At 34.9% G+C, this 20425-nt stretch overlaps 1 protein-coding gene across 6 annotated transcripts in view; it reads left to right on the forward strand.

Annotated features, from left to right (window-relative positions):
* Window positions 1–20425, forward strand: part of POMT1 (protein O-mannosyltransferase 1) — a 37844-nt gene that overhangs the window by 6135 nt on the left and 11284 nt on the right. For 5 of the 6 annotated variants that reach the window (XM_074293927.1, XM_074293928.1, XM_074293930.1 and 2 more), the window contains 8 exons: window positions 342–488; window positions 3698–3809; window positions 5103–5168; window positions 5264–5357; window positions 6848–7003; window positions 9560–9690; window positions 11044–11139; window positions 12787–12879. In XM_074293927.1, coding sequence (XP_074150028.1) covers window positions 342–488; window positions 3698–3809; window positions 5103–5168; window positions 5264–5357; window positions 6848–7003; window positions 9560–9690; window positions 11044–11139; window positions 12787–12879 — 895 coding nt within the window. The remainder of the gene's footprint in view (window positions 1–341; window positions 489–3697; window positions 3810–5102; window positions 5169–5263; window positions 5358–6847; window positions 7004–9559; window positions 9691–11043; window positions 11140–12786; window positions 12880–20425) is intronic. The other variant, XM_074293932.1, reaches the window with a different exon arrangement.

Consider the following 20425-nt stretch of genomic DNA (forward strand, 5'->3'; position numbering starts at 1 on the left):
GTTGTAATAACCTTAAAAACTGGCATGTGGGTTTTTTGCTTTAGTGAAATGTTAAGTCTGAAGTGTTGAGTCCATACGACTTCTTGAAAAAGTTTAGTAAATGATATTTGGATCCCCAGGCATCTTCCCTTTTCTCATGAAAATTAGTTCTTATTGTATGGTCACTATGAATTGCAAACCATAGATGACACTGATTTGCCACCTTAATCTAAAAATCACATAAACTGTTTTTTGGCTATCGTATATGCTTAGCCGTTGTTCCATTTAAAAATATGCCTGCTATCTGCTAAGGTCATTTGTGCTACAATCTCTGCATGCTGATGTTTGGTTATCTTTTCTAGAGTATACTAATAATGTGCCAGTGTGGTCCTTGCGCCTGTTGCCAGCGCTAGCAGGGGCCCTTTGTGTCCCGTTAGCTTATCAGATTGTATTAGAACTCCACTATTCCCACTACTCTGCTCTCGGAGCTGCACTTCTGATTCTGATAGGTAAGAATGGTATATTGAGTCATTCTTGATAGAATATTATCACATTTCCAAAGGGAGTTGAGCAGCTTAAACTAGACATACTGGGGCAGGTTTTCATTCATTTGCCTTGTAGCACCATCTACTTCTTTCCAAAATTTTTGACAATAAGTCCAAAGGATGATTTAATTTCAAGCGCTTCACAAAGACCTAGTGGTTTCATTTTTCAGCTTTTGGAAGTGTGTATCGGTTCTCAATGATATTTTTTACATCCAGGATGAGGTCTGTCTTCCTCAAATTTTCCTTAAACAGATACTTTTCATAAGGCCTTTCTTTCTTTCTTTCTTTCTTTTTTTTAAAAATGATCTCAAGTCTATTCACAAATAAAATGAAGTTCTATTGTCTTGTTAAAGTCAGTCTTATTAAATACCTACCAATGTTTGGAGCATTGGGGTAAGTACTGGGGATACAAAGAAGGGCAAAAGACAGTCCCCACCCTACAGTCTAATGGAAGAGACAACATGGAAACAATGATATCCAAATAAGATAGAGACAAGTGAGATAGAATTCATTGGTATCAGGAAAAACTTCTTATAGAAGATAGGGTTAGAAGAAAGTTGGGGTAACCAGGCCTTGGGGGCAGCCAATGAAAATGCTCCAAGAAAGAGAATGGAGTGTCTTTTATGAGGAACAGCAAAATGATCGCTGTCATTGGATCACAGAATACCTGTAAGGTATAAGAAGGTTGGAAAGGTAGGAATTGTCCAGGTTATGGAGGACTTAGAATGCCAAAAGATTTTGTATTGGATTTATGGGATGGGGGTGGGTGGGAAGAGAGGGATGTGTTCACACCTGTACTTTAGGAAGATCACTTTGATTGCTGATTGAGTGTGGATGGGAATGGGAAAGAAAAGTAAGGGAGGGAGCCCAAGCTGCAGGCTACTGAGTAGTCCAAGCATGATGTGATGTTGGCTTGCACTCTGGGGTTGCAGTGTCAGCAGAAAGAAGGAGCCTATTCAGGTAGAACTGACAGGACTTGGTGGTAGATTGGATGTGGAGCTGAGGAGGAAAAGAGTAGGAAGTTGACAATGATACCTAGGTTTCAAGACTGAGTAACTGTGAGGAGGAGGATGCATTTGACAATAATAAGGAAATTTGTGATGAGTTCAGTTTTGGACATGTTGAGTTTGATTTCTCTATAAGACTTAATAATTCAAGATGTTCAGTAGACAGTATTAGAGAGAGCGAGGGGTAGAGAAGTAGTTCAGGGAATCCTCAGTGTAGAGATGATAATTTTATCCATGAAAGATGATGAGATCACTAAGTATAGGATAGAGGGAGAGGAGAAGTGGGTTCAGACAGTCCTAAAGACACACAGTTAAAAAACCACGTAGTCGAGCAAAACAAATACTTGCATTGACCATGTCCAAAAAATTCTGTATACATTCTGAATCCTTTACCTCTCTATTAGCATCATAGCTCTTCTAGAATCGTAGTTAGTCATTTCACTGATCAAAGTCCCTTAATCTTTCAAAGTTGTTTGTCATTACTATATTGTTACCATACAATTTGTTCCCTGGTTCTGCTTCTTAGTTTTCATTTTGCATCAATTCATTCAAATTTTCTCATGTTTCTTTGAAACCATCTCCATTGTCATTTCTATGATAATTATACAGCATAACTTGTTCAGCTTTTCCCCCTTTGGACACCTACCTCCTCAGTTTCCATTTTTTTGGTATCACACAAATAATTGCTATAAATATTTTTGTCTATGCTTGGTGTAAGAATTTGTTTTACTTAGGACTAACCTCTCTTTTTATATATTCTCTCATATTCTCACTCCTTTTTTCTTCCCTTACCCTCTTGTTTTTCTGTTGGGAAAATGTATTTCTGTATCCAACTCTCTGTGCGTAATCCCTTCCATGACCAATTCAGATAATGGGTTCAATTGATATTATCCCTCACCCCTTTTTTGATGCAGGATTTGGATTTAAGTGGTAGGCCTGTGGACTTATCTAGTAGATGCTGGGAAACTTCTGATTCAGAGTGATAGAACTTTAAGCTTCACTTTGGCCTGGTTGTTTCTCTACATGCTGAGCTAGCAGCTGTTGCTTGGTTCTGAGCTTGCTTCTTGCTCAGTACCCAGCCTAGGGCCAGGGCCTGCTCTTTATCCTGCAGTGTAACCTCTAGGTGCAGTTCCTTCCTCTGTGCACACTGGATCTGTGACTGACTTCTTGTACTGTACATAACTGTAGACCCCTTTATCTTAGATGCACAGAGCTTTTTCTCTTTCTAATGTGTACATGTCCTTGCCCTACACTGGAGTGCTTGTTGGGCCTGATTCTGGTCAGACCCTGTCCTCTGTGTCTGAAGACACCTCTGGTTTGGAGTAATGATTTACTACAACTTTTTTTTCTTGGATTTCTTACAGGATTCAATCTAGTGTGTGTTCTAGAGTTTTGGAGGAGTTGTGGAACATAGAATGGTGGGGAGCTCATTTTGCATTTTGTTTTGCTTACTTTATCATCTTGGCTTCAGGCCATTAGATTTGGTAATTAAGAGGCATGATAACTTAGGACAGAGCAACTTCAATTGAATGATGAGGTTAGACTTCATCTCATAGATTATTAAGAAAAGAGTGAAAGGAAAGGAAGTAGTATCATCCTTGGTACATAAAATGGAGAGGGGGGGGGGGGAGAGAAAGGAGATGATAGAAAGCAGGGATAAATAAATTGAGAATTTTTTGAGTTTAGGCAAGATATGAACAATTTTGCAGGGTTTGGGTAGCAGCCAGTAGACAAGGAATGATTGAAGTGAGAGGATTGTAGGGGGCATTCTGCTGGAGGAAACAAAATGGAATGGGGTCACTTATTTAGGCATGAGGATTTGCCTTGTGAAGAAGGAGCATCTCTTCATGTGAGATGGATCAAGCAAAGATAGTGGTAGAAAGCATCTGAGTGATGTGGGTTGAGGGAGAAGGGAGAAAAGAAGCTGTTGGCTAATTGCCTTAATTGTGTCAGTGAAATGGGAGACAGTTTTTTTCAGCTGAGAGGATGGGAGAGGAAGAAGCGTTGAAAGTTAGAGAAGGAATAAAAAGTTTTAGAAAAACTTCTTTGGTGAGTGGGATAGTGAGACACTTAAGACAGTATAAAAGAATCCCAAATGTTTTGGGCTCGTTTTCACAGATTTGGTCATGGTTTGTTTTTTTTTTTTTTTTTTTTTTTTTTTCTTAGAGAATTCTTTAATTACTCAGTCTAGGCTGATGCTATTGGAGTCATTATTAATTTTTTTTAATCTCTTGGCTGTATTGTCCTACCTAAAGTTCTCCAATTTCCAAAAATACAGGTAAGATTACTTTCATGAATCCTTCTTTAATGGAAATGATCCATATGTTGCTTTTCCCATTTGGACTTTTTGTATCTTGTATTTTGAGAGCATGCTTGCTAAATTAATGTTAATTTTCAAAATGTAATATTTATAGTTATATTTTATCTTTCTTTTATAAAGCTTACATTATTTATACCTTCAAAACTTGGCCCCTATGCTATATGTTGTATCCTGCATGTTTATATGTATGTATATGTGTGCATATTTCTATATAATATATGCACATACAGTTACTGCAGCTTTAAGCATTAATATATTCAGAAGTATAAATGTTAAAAACTTACAAAAACATAATTTGAAAGTTTTATTATTTAAATTTATTTTATACTTATTTAGCTTTATGCATTTCAATCATTTTACATTGCATATCTGATATTTCTGGAGATATTTTCTCAAGTTTTTTTGAGGGGGAATATCAAAACTGTCATGTATTTATCAGAACCTTGTTCTTTGGTGATCTTAAAATTAGATTTATTCACTGAAACAGTAGTTTAAAGTTTTTACAAAGTCTAAAACTAGTACAATGTATATCACAAAATGGTAGTTACATTGAATTTTAATTAGAAACATCACTGTAGGTTCGTGTCCCACCAGAGTCGCAAAAAAAAAAAAAAAAAAAAAAAAAAAAAGAAACATCACTATTATAAAATTTAAATTATTAACCTTTCAAATGTTGTGGAAATTTTGTGAGTTTGAACTGTTTATGTTCTGAAGTTATTAAAGTTTTAGAATGCACTAAAATTTTTGGGAGAGACAGCAAAGTGAAAAGAATATTGGGTCTGGAGTCAGAAAGACCTAAGTTCAGATTTGAACTTCTCTAGCTGTTTAACCCCCTGCACAAGTCATTTAACCTTTGTTTACCATTATCCACTACAGAAGAAAAATGACAAACCCCTCTGATATTTTTGTCAAGAAAACCCCATATAGGATTACAAAAAATCAGATATAGCTGAATTCTTAACAAAGACTTTTTTACTCTAAGTTTTTTTTGGTTTTTTTTTTAAACTTAGCTCAAGTGTCTGACTTTATAAATATTTACTCTATATAACATGTATTCAACTTGAGGAATTCTGAACTGGGAAAAATCCTTCCAAGATAGTTTAAGTTTATATAGATTTATGAACTGTTTGTTGTACCTGGTCTTAATTTGTACCCAAATCCTGAGAGATTTGTGTTATATGTGATTTTTGTGTAACTTTTACAATAATACAATATGCAAACTGTTTTTATGTTTTTGTTTTCTTATCCTAGCTCATTTTCTGTGAGCTGGTGGGTTTGGCTAATTCTTACTGGAGTTTCTTGTTCTTGTGCAGTTGGGTAAGTGCAATTTTTTTTCCTTTAGATGGGATTTGCTTTCCCTACTTTACTTTTTTTTTTAATCCCAGTTTTATTTCTTTGTGGTGTGTTTTCAGGGTAAAATATATGGGCCTTTTCACTTATATTCTTCTACTTACCGTTGCTTCAGTCCATGCCTGGCAGTTGATTGGAGACCAAACTTTATCAAATGTAGGTATTGAAATCCATTAGTTATTATATTTATTGGCTAGAAAACATAATTTTACATAAAACATCGCAAAAATATATTCATGTTTTGATGTAAATGTAGTTTGTTGGCTATTTACAATTTTGTTTAATAAGAAAATAAAATGTCGTTAAAGTTAGTGCATTTGATATTTCCCAAGTGGGAAATATAAGAAATTCAGAGTTCAGAGTTTAATTTAAAAAAAAAATTAATTTAAAAAAGAATTTAAATGTATTTATTTTTAATACACATTGCTTTACCAATCATGTTGGGAGAAAAATCAGAGCAAAAGGGAAAAACTATGGGAGAGAAAAAAAAAAACCAGGAAAAAAAAAAGTGAATATAGCATGTTTTACATTCAATCTCCATAGTTCTTTTTCTGGATGCAGATGGCATTTTTTTGTCCAAAGTTTATTGGAATTGTTTTGGATCACTGAACCATTGAGAAGAAACAATATTCTGTTATCTGCATATACCACAACTTATTCAGCCATTCCCCCATTGATGGGCATCTACTCTTTCTAATTCTTTGCCACCACAAAAAAAAAGTTGCTACAAACATTTTTGCACATATGGCTCCTTTTCCTTTCTTTATGATTTCCTAAGGACACAGACCCAGTAGTGCCACTGTTGGGATCAAAGTATATGCATATTTTGATATGCATATTTTGATATTTTGGGCATAGTTCAAAATTGCTCTCCAGAATGGTTGGATCATTTTACAACTCCACCAACAATGTATCTGTGTCCCAGTTTTCCCACACCCCACCTCCAACATTCATCATTATCTTTTCCTGGCGAACTAGCCAATCTGAAAGGTGTGAAGTGTTATCTCAGAATTGTCTTAATTTCTATTTCTCTGATCAATAATGATTTAGAGCATTTTTTTCATATGACTTACAGATGGCTTTAAATTCATTATTTAAAAATTGGCTCTATCCTTTGACCATTTATCAATTGGGGAATAACTTGTATTCTTACAAATTTGACACAATTCTTTATATATTTTAGAAATGAGACCTTTATCAGAAGCACTGTAAAGATTTTTTCCCCCAGCTTTGTATTTTCCTTTTAATCTTGTTTCTATTGATTTTGTTTGTGCAAAATCTTTTTAATTAAATGTAATCAAAGTTGTACATTTTGCCTTTCATCATGTTCTCTAGTTCTTCTTTGGTCATAAATTTCTTTCTTCTCCAAAGATCTGATAGGTAAATTATCCCTTGCTCTCCTAATTTGTTTATGGTATCATCCTTTATATCCAAATCATGGACCCATTTTGATCTTATTTTGGTATGGGGTGTGAGATGTAAGTCTATGCCAAGTTTCTGACATATTATTTTCCAGTTTTCCCAGCAAATTCTGTCAAATAGTAAGTTCTTATTCCAGAAACTGGAGTTTGTGGATTTATCAAATACTAGATGACAGAGTTTAACTTTGATAAGCAGTAATTATGTGTTTTTAAATCTTCCAACAGGCTCGTGTATTTTGTCATTTGTTAGCCAGAGGAGTGGCCTTGTTGATTATACCAATATTTATGTATTTATCTTTTTTCTACATCCACCTAATGGTGCTATATCGCTCTGGACCCCATGATCAAATTATGTCTAGTGCTTTCCAAGCCAGCTTGGAGGTAAGAAGTACAAATAAGGAATGACATTTTAATTAAAATAGCAACCTAAAATTTTATCCTTACCATCATTAAACAATAATAACATCTACATAGCATTTTAAGACTTGCAAAGTACTTTTCATAAGTTTTATTTTACTAAATGAGAATTTGATGGAAAAGTTATTACAATATTAAAAATCCATTTTATTTTCATTTTATTTTTGTCAACCTTTTTACCCCTTTCTTCATGATCAGGAAATCTATTTTGGAGTTGTCCTTTTAACTGTCATCCCTATTCCTACTTGCTTCCTGTTGATTTTGATATTATTTCTACACCAAATGGTGTGTGTGTGTGTGTGTTTAAAACCTTTTTTGCTTCAACTAAAAATGATGCCAGTGTTTCTAATCTTCCTTTTTATACTAGTATATTCTTCCTTTTACCTTTCTCATAAAACCACATAATAGTTTATTTCCAAGATCAATATTTTTCTTTAATTCCCTTAATATGGTCTGGTTTTTTTTTTTTTTTTTTTTAATGTTCATTTCCAAATTTTGTGCCTCCCTTCATTCCCTTCCCAAGCAATATCTGTTGAATATCTGTTGAAAACACTAAGGTTCCTAATTTGTTCCTAGATTTCTCTAGACCTCTATGTTTTTGCATTTCATAGTAAGGACTTATGGTCTTTTCATTAGAAATGTTTGGAAGTCGTCCCCTATTCCATTAAAGTCCTTTTTTTTTTTCCCCCTCTATAGGATTAAACTCAGTTTTGTAGGATATTAGCCTTTTAAAATACTATATGCAAAGATTTCTTCTTTTTTAGAAATAGAAGCTGCCAAGCCTTTGTGATCATGGCTGTGGTTCCTTAGTACTTGAGCTGCTTCTTTTCCTGGATATTGACAGTCTTCTTTTCTTTAACTTGGAAACTCTGGGTTTTGGCTATAACATTCTTAGGATTTTTCTTTTGGAGATTTTCTTAGGAGACAATCAGTGGGTTATTTCTATTTTCATTTTGTCCTCAGATTCTAAGAGATATGGGCAATTTACATTTATGATTTCTTGAGCTATCATTGCCAGACTTTTTACAATCAGGTCTAATCCAGGTAACCCAGTGATTTTAGAATTCTCTCTCCTTATTTTCCCAATCATTTGTTTTTGTTCTTATATTTTATTCTAGTTCATTTTCTTCTATTCTTCAGTTTTCAAATTTTATTCTACTATTTCTTGAAGTTTCTATGAATAATTGGTTTGGTTTATTCTGGTTTTTGGAGATTCTTTTTTGGGTTAAAGTTCATCTTTTTTTTTATTCCAGTATTCTCTTTCAAGTTTTTTACTATAGAGCTTTTATTCCATTTTTTAAAATCTCTTGCTTCATTTCTTGTAGATATTGTGCTTGTGAAAAATAGCTTTTTTTCCTTTTGAGTCTCTGGTTGCAATTGATAGAGCTAGATTTGCAATAATTGTTTGGGGTGGGGGTGTTTTCTTTGCATTATTTATTTTTCCAGTTTTAGGTCCTGTATTGGGGCTTTGTACTACAGCAGGCTATTTTCCCTGCTGTTTTCAGATGAGATAGCCCAATTTTGTTTTTCATTGAGTCTCCTGGATTATTGTGCTGCTGTCTGTCCGTAGGGATTACCTCCCCCTGGATCTTGGAGATACAGTGTGCTCCAGAGTCTCAGAACAGAGTGTTAGGATCCTAAGCCTGGGTTATCTGCTCTGAGAGCCTTGAAACCTTGCTGCCTCTTCTGACTACTCTAAGACTGTTCTGCCCTCAGGACACTTAAACTTGTACCAATCATGTTTTATGCTAGGAAGCTATTCTGTGCAGGCACCAATCTCTCCTTCCCTACTGTTTGCCCTCTTCTCTTTTTTTTTTTGCAGTTCTGAATTAGAATTAATCATTTGCTGTAGTTTTTCTTTGGATTTGTTGATAATTATCCAGTCTTGTATAAACTTTAGGATTTTGATAAAATAGGTATGTAAGAATTGGGTGACTTGCCTTCTGTTCAGGGCAGTTATTCTGGCAGAAAGTTCTCCATTTTTATTTCTACAGCATTAAGCAGACTGATTAGTGTATGAATAAAGGATGATTTTTAGATTTTCTGATTAACAGCTGCTTTGGGCAATTTCAGGATATGATGCTGCAAATCTGTCTTTTGCTGTGTTTTTTTTTTTTTAGCAGTATTATTTTGGTATTCATTTATACTTTACACTCATAAGTATACTCAAATGTAGATTTTTTGGGGGGAACATCACTTTCATCTCTCCTTTTGAAAAATGAAAATAGCAAAACATTTGTAACAAATATTTATAATCAGGTGCTTACTATTGATTATTTTTTAGAAGAGTTTGCTTCAGCAGAGCAGAGCTTACCGGCAAATATCAAAAACTGTATGAATGCACAAAAATCTTACTGCTTTATTGCTTCTTAGAGGTAATTATCAATATAAAACCAAGAAAACATGCTTCAGCCATTTAGAATAGCTTTGCTGGTTACAAATGAATGACTTTATAAGTCTCTTTTACAGACTCTTTGCTATCTCTGGTTGAAATATTTAGTGTTTTGTTTTGGTCTTTAGGGTGGATTAGCTCGGATCACACAAGGCCAACCATTAGAGGTAGCCTATGGTTCCCAGATCACCCTGAGAAATGTTTTAGGTAAACCCATGCCCTGCTGGCTTCATTCACATAAGAACACCTACCCTATCAGGTAACAAACATGAATATTTTACATCTTTAAAAAGATACAAATCTTAGAAATGTGTTTGAGCAGAATTGCTTGACAAACTAATTGCTTTGAAAATTCCAGCTCTGCTATAAATTTTGCAGAGAGATTTAATGGATAACTTTGTTATGCTGATGTTATGATGTTTAAGAAAAACCTGTTTAAGAAAATCTAGTAGAGATTAAATTCAACAAGTAAAGAAGTCACATCATCTCTATCCTAAAATTTACTAATTTGGACTAATTTAGTGGTTAATCTGAAGTGCTGGAAAGTAAATATTATGATTTAAAATAGTTCACCAAATTCTTACCAGGTAGAAATTCTGCTAAATATACTCTAAATGAATAGAAAAGAATGAATTGTGATCAGAACTCTTTGAACATTTTTATCTGTAAAATGAGAGAATTGAATTAGTTGACCTCTACAATTTCCTTCCACTCAAAAAGATTTTATCTATAGCAAACTTCTATATATAAAGGGATGCTTATAAAGAATTAAAAATATGGGGCAACTAGATGGTGCAGTGGATAGAGCACCAGCCCCGAAGTCAGGAGGACATGAGTTCAGATCTGGCCTCAGACACTTAATACTTCCTAGCTGTGTGACCCTGGGAAAGTCACTTAAGCCCAATTGCCTCAGCAGAAAAAAAGAAAAAAAAAAAAGCAAGGAAGGAAATAAGCATTTTTAAATGCTTATTATATACTGGGAACACACACACAAAAAGCAGTCCCTAGCCTCAATAAGCTTACATTCTAATGAAGGAAGATAATATATGAAGCAGGAGGTTGGAGGGAAGTGATTTTTGAAGAACAAAAAAATCTGGAACAAGGCTAGGAAGGGAATAAAGACAGACTGGCTTGGGACCCATCACAAAATGTGGGTTCCCAGAGGAACACAGTGATGGAAGAAAGGGCTTTTTAAAGGGATATTCCAGGATAAGCAGAATAAGAGAGTGATTGAATTTTCTCGGATAAACAGTCCCTAGGCCCTGTGGGAAGTTCCAGGATGAAATAACAGTAGACACATGATTTTGAAGTCCAGAAAAATTGGAACTTAGGATTCTTGAAAGAAATTTATTGTCAAATACTACAATCTTGTTTATATTACTAATTTATACTACATGTGGAAAAATTACATGAAATAGAATTAAACTTGAGTGCCTTAATGGCTTTCAGTACAAACGAGGTTTTACTTTGTACTTGTGAAGAACAACAGGAAAGAGTTAGTTGACTAAGCAAGTACTTGTTTACTTGTTTACAAAAATGAAAAAAATGGTAGCTTGGCTGCTGATTTCACTAAAAAATCCTACGGTTATAGTGTACATTATTCCCTCTCTAGGTATGAGGATGGCCGAGGCAGCTCTCATCAGCAACAGGTGACTTGTTATCCCTTTAAAGATGTCAATAACTGGTGGATTGTAAAAGATCCTGGGAAGTGAGTACAGAAAACTCCTATCACCAAGCTCTTGGTCTGCATCTCTTTATAATTGTTGAACATTTTGGATTTTTAATATTTCTGTCTGATAATTAGAAAAGTAGTTGATAATCATAGTTTGTATTCTGGTAATGAAAAATTCTCTTTCTGCTGACTTGTTAGTAAGAGATGTAGAACCCATAAAACCATAGTTAATTCTGGTAAAAAAAAGATCATAGGATCATAGGTTTAGACCTAAAAGGGAAATTTCATCCAGGCCATCTATAGTCATCTTGATCCATATCTTGACACTGGATCCATATGGTTCTGGAGGAGAAAGTGAGCCAGGGGACCTTGCACACAGCGTTCCCTCACTGAAATCCAATTCACTTGCATGTCACGGTCTCACCTCCCTTATGTCAGGGTCCTCTTCAAGGATCAACAACAATAACAATATAAAGATATTAAAGGGGATATACTCCAATTCCTTCATTTTTAACATTTTAAACTGAGACCCAGAGAGGTTAAAGGTCAAGTAATAAAAGGCATATCAAACATTTGAGTACAAGTCCTCTTACTTCAAATTTCTTTCTTCTTTCTATTTGAAAATGTGAGGCAAGATGTCCCTTATTTCTTTTTTTTCCCCCTTTTTGTCATCATTTCATATGAGGAAGATGAGTTAATTTCATATTTTTTGTAACTTTGAAACTTATTTTAGTTTTATTTTGGAGCTAACTTTTTACTCTCCTTTTATTTACATAAATATAAATTATTTTTTTTCATTTTTCCTTTTCTTCTTACTTAGTTATTATTATTTTTAAATTAATTTTATAATTATAACTTTTTTTTTTGACAGTACATATGCATAGGTAATTTTTTTACAACATTATTTCTTGCACTCCCTTTTGTTCCGAATTTTCCCCTCCTTCCCTCCACCCACTCCCCTAGATGGCAGGCATTCCCATACATATTACATATGTTATAGTATATCTTAGATACAATATATATGTGCAGAACCGAATTTTGTTGTTGTTGCAAAGGAAGAATTGGATTCGGAAGGTAAAAATTACCTGGGGAGAAAAACAAAAAAATGCAAACAGTTTACACTCATTTCCCAGTGTTCCTTCTCTGGGTGTAGCTGATTCTGTCCATCATTGATCAATTGGATCTGAGGAAAATCTTCTCTTTGTTGAAGATATCCACTTCCATCAGACATAAATATAAATTAAAAACTCATTTGTTTTGAGAGGAATATAGAGCTGAAGTTTTACTTTATTTCACAAACTTTTTCCATATATAGGACAAAATAAGCATTATTTCTGTGGGCATTTTTTTTAATCCTTGAAAAGCTGCTTTTAAGTACCCTCAAGCTCTCTATAAATAACTAATTTCATTATGAAGTTATTTATTTATTTATAAACTAAAATAGAAGTTGGAGATGCAGGCAAACAAGTTCCAGGATTCAATAATGATATTAAATTACTTGTTTTGCCCATATTTTATCTATGTAAAAGATGCTGTTGGCTTGGAAGGTACAAAATTAATGTTTTTACCATGAGTTAAGTTCTCTCTTCCTCATTTGGCTCAGTGTTTTTGCTAGCTGTCATTTGACATAGTCTGAGCTATTCCTCCTGGATGGATATACAAATTCTTTTCTCTGTTAACTAGGCATCAGTTGGTAGTGACCAATCCTCCTAGGCCTGTACGGCATGGGGATATTGTACAGCTGGTCCATGGAATTACCACTCGTTTCCTCAATACGTAAGTGTTCCTGCTGTTCTCTACCTTTATTGTTACCCTCCAGATTCGCCTTTTGTTCAGACATAATTCAGTTAGTGGGAAGAAATTGCAGCTTCTGGCTTCTTAACTTTCCTAATTGATGTATCTACATTTTCATAGCTCTAAGAGTATTAGAACTACAGAATATCTCTTAAATTTTGTAGAAGATATCTTTTATTTAAGACAAAGAAAAGTTCAGCTTTACATGGCATGTAAAAGAAATGGCAACTTGACAGTTGAATTGACAGGGATTCAAAAAGGGTGATAAAACTGTGAACACTTTTTTTTTTTTTTAAAGCAGTTTTTTGAAGGTATAGTCCTGATCTTTTCAAGTTCATACCAGGGAGGGCAACTAAGCCTTCAAGAAATTTTGTTTTGTTTTATTATTGTATATTATGGGCTAGGTAGACTAAGAATATCAGAAGGTATTTTTTGTATTCACTTTTAACTTTAAAAAACCTAACAGAGCCTTAAATGCTCTCTATCATTAGTATGTTAAGCCACTGCAAGATAGATGTAACTATAGAGATAACTTTATTTAAGGATCTGTTCTGACTACTGCTGCTAATAATAATAGCCAACATTTATATAGTGCTTACTATGTGCCAAACACTGTGCTAAACATTTTATAGTTATAATTTTATTTTATTCTCACAACAACCCTGAAAGGGAAGTGATATTCTTACCATTTTAGGAAATGAGAAAACTGAGGTAAACAGAGGTTAAGTTCTAAGGTTGTATAGCCAGAAAGTGGCTGAAGCTGACTTCAGATTGGCACTCTGTTCACTGTGCCGCTTTGCTGCCTTCGTCTGCTGTGGCTGTTACTACTGTCATAGAAGATGTCCTGGGCAAAGGCTAAGTAAAAAAGGAAGTCTCTGATGATCTTGTTTAGAAGTGACATTGTGGTGATGATCTTCACAACATGGCCCCAACTTACCTTTCCATTTTCATTATCCATCCTGCATACTCAGTCCAGCCAAATGGGCTTTGTTGTGGTTCCTCATGCAGGATACTCTATTTTATGTCATCTAGCATATCTGGAATTCACTACCTTCTCATCTGTACCGTATGGAAACTCTTCCTTCCATCAAGTTATAGCTGAAGTACCACCTTCTACTTGAAGTCTTTCCTGATTCCCCTCCAACTACTAATGTTCTCCCTCCCTAAAATATCTTGTGTTTTAACTAGCTTGTTATTTATTTTTATTTATTCTGTTTCTACATTTATATATATATTATTGTCAACTCCACTAGAAGTGTGGGTTCTGATTATTTGGTTCTTTGCATTTATATGCCTAGTAGCTGGAGCTTAATGGTAATGCTTGAGAAATGTTTGCCAATTGCTTGAACTTCTATTCTAGATCTTATTCTCATGGCAAAGAGGAACTGATTGCTAAAGTGGAAATGGTGGGAACTATTCCACTTTTTGACTTCCATTTTTTGATTCTGTGGCAGAAAAGAAGAAATTCTGACATGTTTTCCCAAAATTTAGGGTGCATATTAGACTATTTTTAAAAAGGCTTCAGAGAAAGAATGGTCTAAATATACAGAAGGGAGTTAAAGCAGGTGATGGAGGTTGAATACAAAATCTTGACAAAAGAATGTTAGGAGTGGTAGGGCTCCAAATCAAAGCCCAGCAAGAAGCATTTATTACTTAATCATTTAATATTGCTGATCTGTAGGGTTCTTTAGTCCTTGTTTATTAAAGGAAAGCCAAGCTGTATAGCTGTCGTGGTATTATTAGGCAATTCTTATTTTTCAGTTGGACGGCAGTCAACAAGCATTTATTAAGCACATTCTACGTGAGCAGGCATTGTACTAAACACTAAGAATGCAGAGAAAAGCAGGGGAGAAAAAATAAAAATAGCCCCTCCACTTTGAATTGTGTGAACAATCTTTACAAATAATACATATGTGTATATTGTTTGGAAAAATTACATGTGTGTGTGTGTGTGTGTGTGTGTGTGTGTGTGTGTGTGTGTGTGTGTGTAATCTGTATAAAGGATATGTGTCTGTATATGTGATCGATTGAAAACATTCTTGGGGGAAAGGACTAAGATTAAGAAAGATATGTGTCCAAAGAGAAAGAAGTTTAGCTGACACTTAGAAGAAACCCACTTAGGTTAGCAACCAAGGAGGCAGAAAGTTCCCAATATGGGAACCAGCCAGTTGAAATGGCTAGAGCCTGGAGATGGACAGTCCAGAGGCCAATGTTGCTGGGTTGAAAGCAGGAGTCAGGTTCTGAACAGCTTTAAAAGCTTAACAGAGGGTTTTATATTTACCCTGGAAGAGCTGAGACTGGTGATCAAAATGAGGAAGAACACAAAGATGAAAGAAGTGGCAGCCAAGGAAAGATTGCTCATGGGTAATGGTGACAAAGAGAAAGAACCTCTCAGTGCTGATTTTTTTCTGTTTTCTTTGTACTGAATGGGGCATATACAAATATTGGAAATAAGAAGTTAATAGCCAAGATAAACAAGGAGATTAAATAAGAATGCCCTCTGGACCTAAGTCACTTGGCCCACATGAACTCAGGACTTAGGGTACTGAGGGGTGTAACTGCTGAGCTGTTGTCAGTAACCTCTGAAAGACCAGAAGGTAATTGAGATTATGGATTGTTAGGCTTGGCTTCTATTTCTGACAAAAGTCTAGAATAAATGATTTATTTTAATCAGGACAATGAGAGGGGTACACAATGCTGGACTTGTAGTCAGGAAGACCTGTGTTCAAATGCAGATTTTGACATCTGGTGGCTGAGTGACTCTGGGCAAATCACTTAATGTCTACCTCAGTTTCCTTAGCTATAAAATGAGGATAATACCCACCTTCCAGGGTTCTTGTGAGAATAAAACAAGATATCAATTGATTTACAAACTTAAAGTACTATGTAAATGCTAGTGAGAATTATTTTTTATTTTATTGAATTTTTTGTTTTTTCTGTCACCTTCATTTTCAATATCTGCTTCCTAACTCTAATCCACTAAACTATCCCCTGAAAAAAGAATAAAGAAAAAAGAGAAAGTATTTGAGCAAAACCAATTAGAATGTCAAACTAATTTCAATATATATGAAGTACTCCCCTTATTTCTGCAAAAAAAGGGTAAAGGTGTATTTACTTAACTCTTCTTTGGGGCCTACCTTGGTCATTATATGTAGTCTACTTTCATTTTAATTACAAATGTGCTCAATATATTTGGCAGTGTATTATTAAGAGAATGGTTACCGAACACCTAGAAAAGGACATGGTGATTGCCAACATGCAGCCCAGGGGAAGATTACTGTACTAATTTACTATTGATAGAATTGTGAATTGCTTCAGTCATTCTTGAAAATGGTTTTTAATTCTACAGGGATAGTTCCCAAATTACTCATAGCTTTTGAAACAGAGATCCCACTACTAGGATCTTGTCCCCCAAAAGGTTAGAAAAAATCCATTCATACAGAAATAGTCATAGCAGCAGTACTTTTGATTATAAAAAGCTAGGGAAAAGCATTTGTTCAGTTATTGGAAAATGGCTAAATAAGCTGATTAAACTAGACCTTGAGAGACAATACAGTTGGTCAGATACAAAATCAAAGTGAATAGGCACATCCTTTCTGTTTGTAATCAAATTGACTTTTCAGAGAATGTAATTTATAGTGGAGTTTGTTTTACCATTCATTGGAAAATATCAGTATCAAAACAACATATCAGTGAGTTTAATAAGTAGGAACCAGCATGGCTCATTGGGAGCTAGCCCTTCCTAAGTTGTTTCCTTTTTTTTTTTTTTTTTTTTTTTTTTTTTTTTTTTTTTTTTTAAACAGTTGCTAGTTTGGTCAGTTGTGAGAATATTATTGATAAATATACTTTATATCAGTGATATAATTTCATTTTAACAAAGCATTTGGCAGTCTTTTGTTATGTTCCTTTTTTTTTTTTTTTTTTTTTTTTTTTAAGCTTTGTTGGTGCCTTTTGATTTTCTATCATTATTAGCTCCCAGCCTTTTGATGGGGATAAAAAACCCAAACCAGTTTTTCTCTTTTGATATTCCTTTATCTGACTCTTCTTATTCCAGCTCTCACTATGTCTTGTTCTTTATGTATATGTTCTTTGTGCTCACCATGACATCTTGTCCTTTTATCTTTTAGGACCTTGCCAGACTGTTACCCTTGTTCTGGCTTCATTTTGTCTTCTTATTGTCAACCTTGTAAATTGTTCCCTTTCTCTTACTGTCACTTGTGCCTTTTTAAACACTACCATGGAGCACTTTGCCATTTATTACTTCTAAGTGCTATTAAGCAGGGATAGAGGAAGTCGTGTAAAAGTGCTGCCTAGAGCTACTACCCATTCATCACCTGTCTCCAACGAGGCTCTGACAAGTTGAGGAGGACTGTGGGATAGTGAATTTAGGTGACTAGAAAAATAGTAATAATCTTTAACCAAAATAAGAAAGTTTAAAGTGGGGCAGGTCTCAGGGGAAATACTTTGTTTTGGACATGTTGATTTTGAGATGCCTACAGGATTTCTAATTTAAAATGCCCATAGTTTACAGCTTCTCTTTCTGAACTGATGCAGAAAGTTGGTGATGGTGGCAGGCCAGAGAGATTGTTGTCCCAGAGTTTCTTGTTCAGGGATGGAGAAGAGGGATTCCAGGGTCCTTCTAAACATTCATTCTCTAGTCTTTGAGCTGGGCTCAGACTTGACCTTAGTCAGAAAGTGATGCCCTTGGAAAATAGCACAGCAAGTTCAGCAGTCCTGACCTGCCATCAAAGCCTTGCTTATTCTGGTGGCGGGGCTTTGTGAGACAGCAGTCAGGGAAGAGTCACCACTGCAGCTGGCCCAAAGGGCAGTGGAGTGCCTCATGAGGATAAGTCACATGACATATTAGCAACAATGGCTTGTGTTCAAAAATGGAATAAAAGATCTTGACAAAGATTTACATCTGGAATAGAAGAGAGCCTAGTCATGGGATGAGAGGATGAACCATCTTGATGCAGAAAGGCTCAGCAGAGTAGGGAAGCCTTTAAGTAGATCCCTCAGAGGAGGACTGCACAACAACATGGATGTGAGAGGTGTCAGTGTATTGTGGTCTGTGTCAGAAAGGGAAGTGCCCCTGTTGGTGTCATAGCTCAGTGACATCACGGATCCAGCATCAGACAAGCAGGCCAAGTGACTTGTATTTAGCTTGGTCTATTATTATTTTATGCTGAGATTTATAGATTAATGAAGGCATAAGGGGTTTTGGTTTTATTTCTGCACTAATAAGAGTAATTCTTCAAGTAATGAAGGTTGCCACTTGTTCATCCGTGTCCATTCTATATAGAATTTTTCACCCACAAATTCACAACATAGTCACTTGAAATACATGGGATCTTAGATCTTCTTCCAAGTTTTCTTGGCATCATGAGGATACAATTGTCCATCAGTTATCCTTTCTTTTGTCATAGGACTAGTCTTATTTTATATAGAGAATTTATCCTAATTTATAAGAAATCAAACCATTCTCCAATTGACAAATGGTTAAAGGATATGAACAGACAATTCTCAGATAATGAAATTGAAACTATATCCACTCATATGAAAGAGTGTTCCAAATCACTATTGATCAGAGAAATGCAAATTAAGACAATTCTGAGATACCACTACACACCTGTCAGATTGGCTAAGATGACAGGAACAAATAAGGATGAATGTTGGAGGGGATGTGGGAAAACTGGGACACTAATACATTGTTGGTGGAGTTGTGAACGAATCTGGCCATTTTGGAGAGCAATCTGGAACTATGCCCAAAAAGTTATCAAAATGTGCATACTCTTTGATCCAGCAGTGCTACTACTGGGCTTATATCCCAAGGAAATACTAAAGAGGGGAAAGGGACCTGTAGTGGGTAGAAACTGGAAGATGAATGGATGTCCATCAATTGGAGAATGGTTGGGTATATGGTATATGGTATATGAAGGCTATGGAATATTATTGCTCTGTAAGAAATGACCAGCAGGATGAATTCAGAAAGGCTTGGAGAGATTTGCATGAACTGATGCTGAGTGAAATGAGCAGAACCAGAAGATCGCTGTACACTTCAACAACAATACTGTATGAAGATGTATTCTGATGGAAGTGGATATCTTCAACATAAAGAAGATCCAACTCACTTCCAGTTGATCAATGATGGACAGAAACAACTACACCCAGAGAAGGAACACTGGGAATTGAATGTAAAATATTAGCACTACTGTCTATCTACCCAGGTTACTTATACCTTCAGAATCCAATACTTAACGTGCAACAAGAAAATTGGATTTACACACATATATTATATCTATGTTATACTGTAACACATGTAAAATGTATGGGATTGCCTGTCATCTAGGAGAGGGAGTAGAGGTAAGGAGGGGAAAATCTGGAAAAATGAATACAAGGAATAATGTTATAAAAAAAATTACTTGAATGGTTGGGTAAATTATGGTATATGAAGGTTATGGAATACCATTGCTCTGTAAGAAATGACCAGCAGGAGGAATACAGAGAGGCTTGAAGAGACTTACATCAACTGATGCTGAGTGAAATGAATAGAACCAGAAGATCGCTGTACACTTCAATGCTGTATGAAGATATATTCTGATGGAAGTGGATATCTTCAACATAAAGAAGATCCGACTCACTTCCAGTTGATCAATGATGGACAGAAATAATTACACCCAGAGAAGGAACACTGGGAAGTGAATGTAAATTGTTAACACTACTGTCTATCTACCCAGGTTACTTATACCTTCGGAAGCTAATACTTAATGTGCAACAAGAAAATGGTATTTACACACATATATTGTATCTAGGTTTTATTGTAACATATGTAAAATGTATGGGATTGCCTGTCATCGGGAGGAGGGAATGGAGGGAGGGGGGGGGGGATAATTTGGAAAAATGAATACAAGGGATAATATTATAAAAAAAAATTTACTCATGCATATATACTGTGAAAAAAAAATTCTAAATAAATAAAAAAATAAAAAAATAAAAAAAATTACTCATGAATATATACTGTCAAAAAAATGTATAATTTTAAAATTAAAAAAAAAAAAAAGACTAGTCTATTTTACCAATATTATTTTCCTAAAGTGTGATTGCTAGAACTAAACATGGTCTGACATAGGACAGAGACCACTGGTACTGTCACCTCCCTTTTGCTGGACACTGTCCTCCTATCAATGCAGGCTAAGATTGTATTTCTTTTTTAGCTGTCATGTCACATTAGAGACTCAAGTGGAATTAACTTATAGTCCATAAAACTCTCAGATAATTTTTTATGAGCTGTTCTCTGCCCATGTCTTTCTTTATCTTACATGTGTGAAGCTTTATTTAATTCATTTGTAAGACTTTACATTCACAACTATCATATCTTTTTCCTTTTAAACCAGTATTCTAACCTGTTAGTATCATTTTGGGGATTCTTACTTTGTCATGCAACATGTTGGCTTTATGTTACTGAAAATTAGATAAGTATGCAATGGCATATCATATGTATATCTAAGTTAAAAATTTATTCACTTTT

This window comes from Sminthopsis crassicaudata, chromosome 2 (assembly GCF_048593235.1).
Source record: "Sminthopsis crassicaudata isolate SCR6 chromosome 2, ASM4859323v1, whole genome shotgun sequence".
Lineage (NCBI taxonomy): Eukaryota > Metazoa > Chordata > Mammalia > Dasyuromorphia > Dasyuridae > Sminthopsis > Sminthopsis crassicaudata.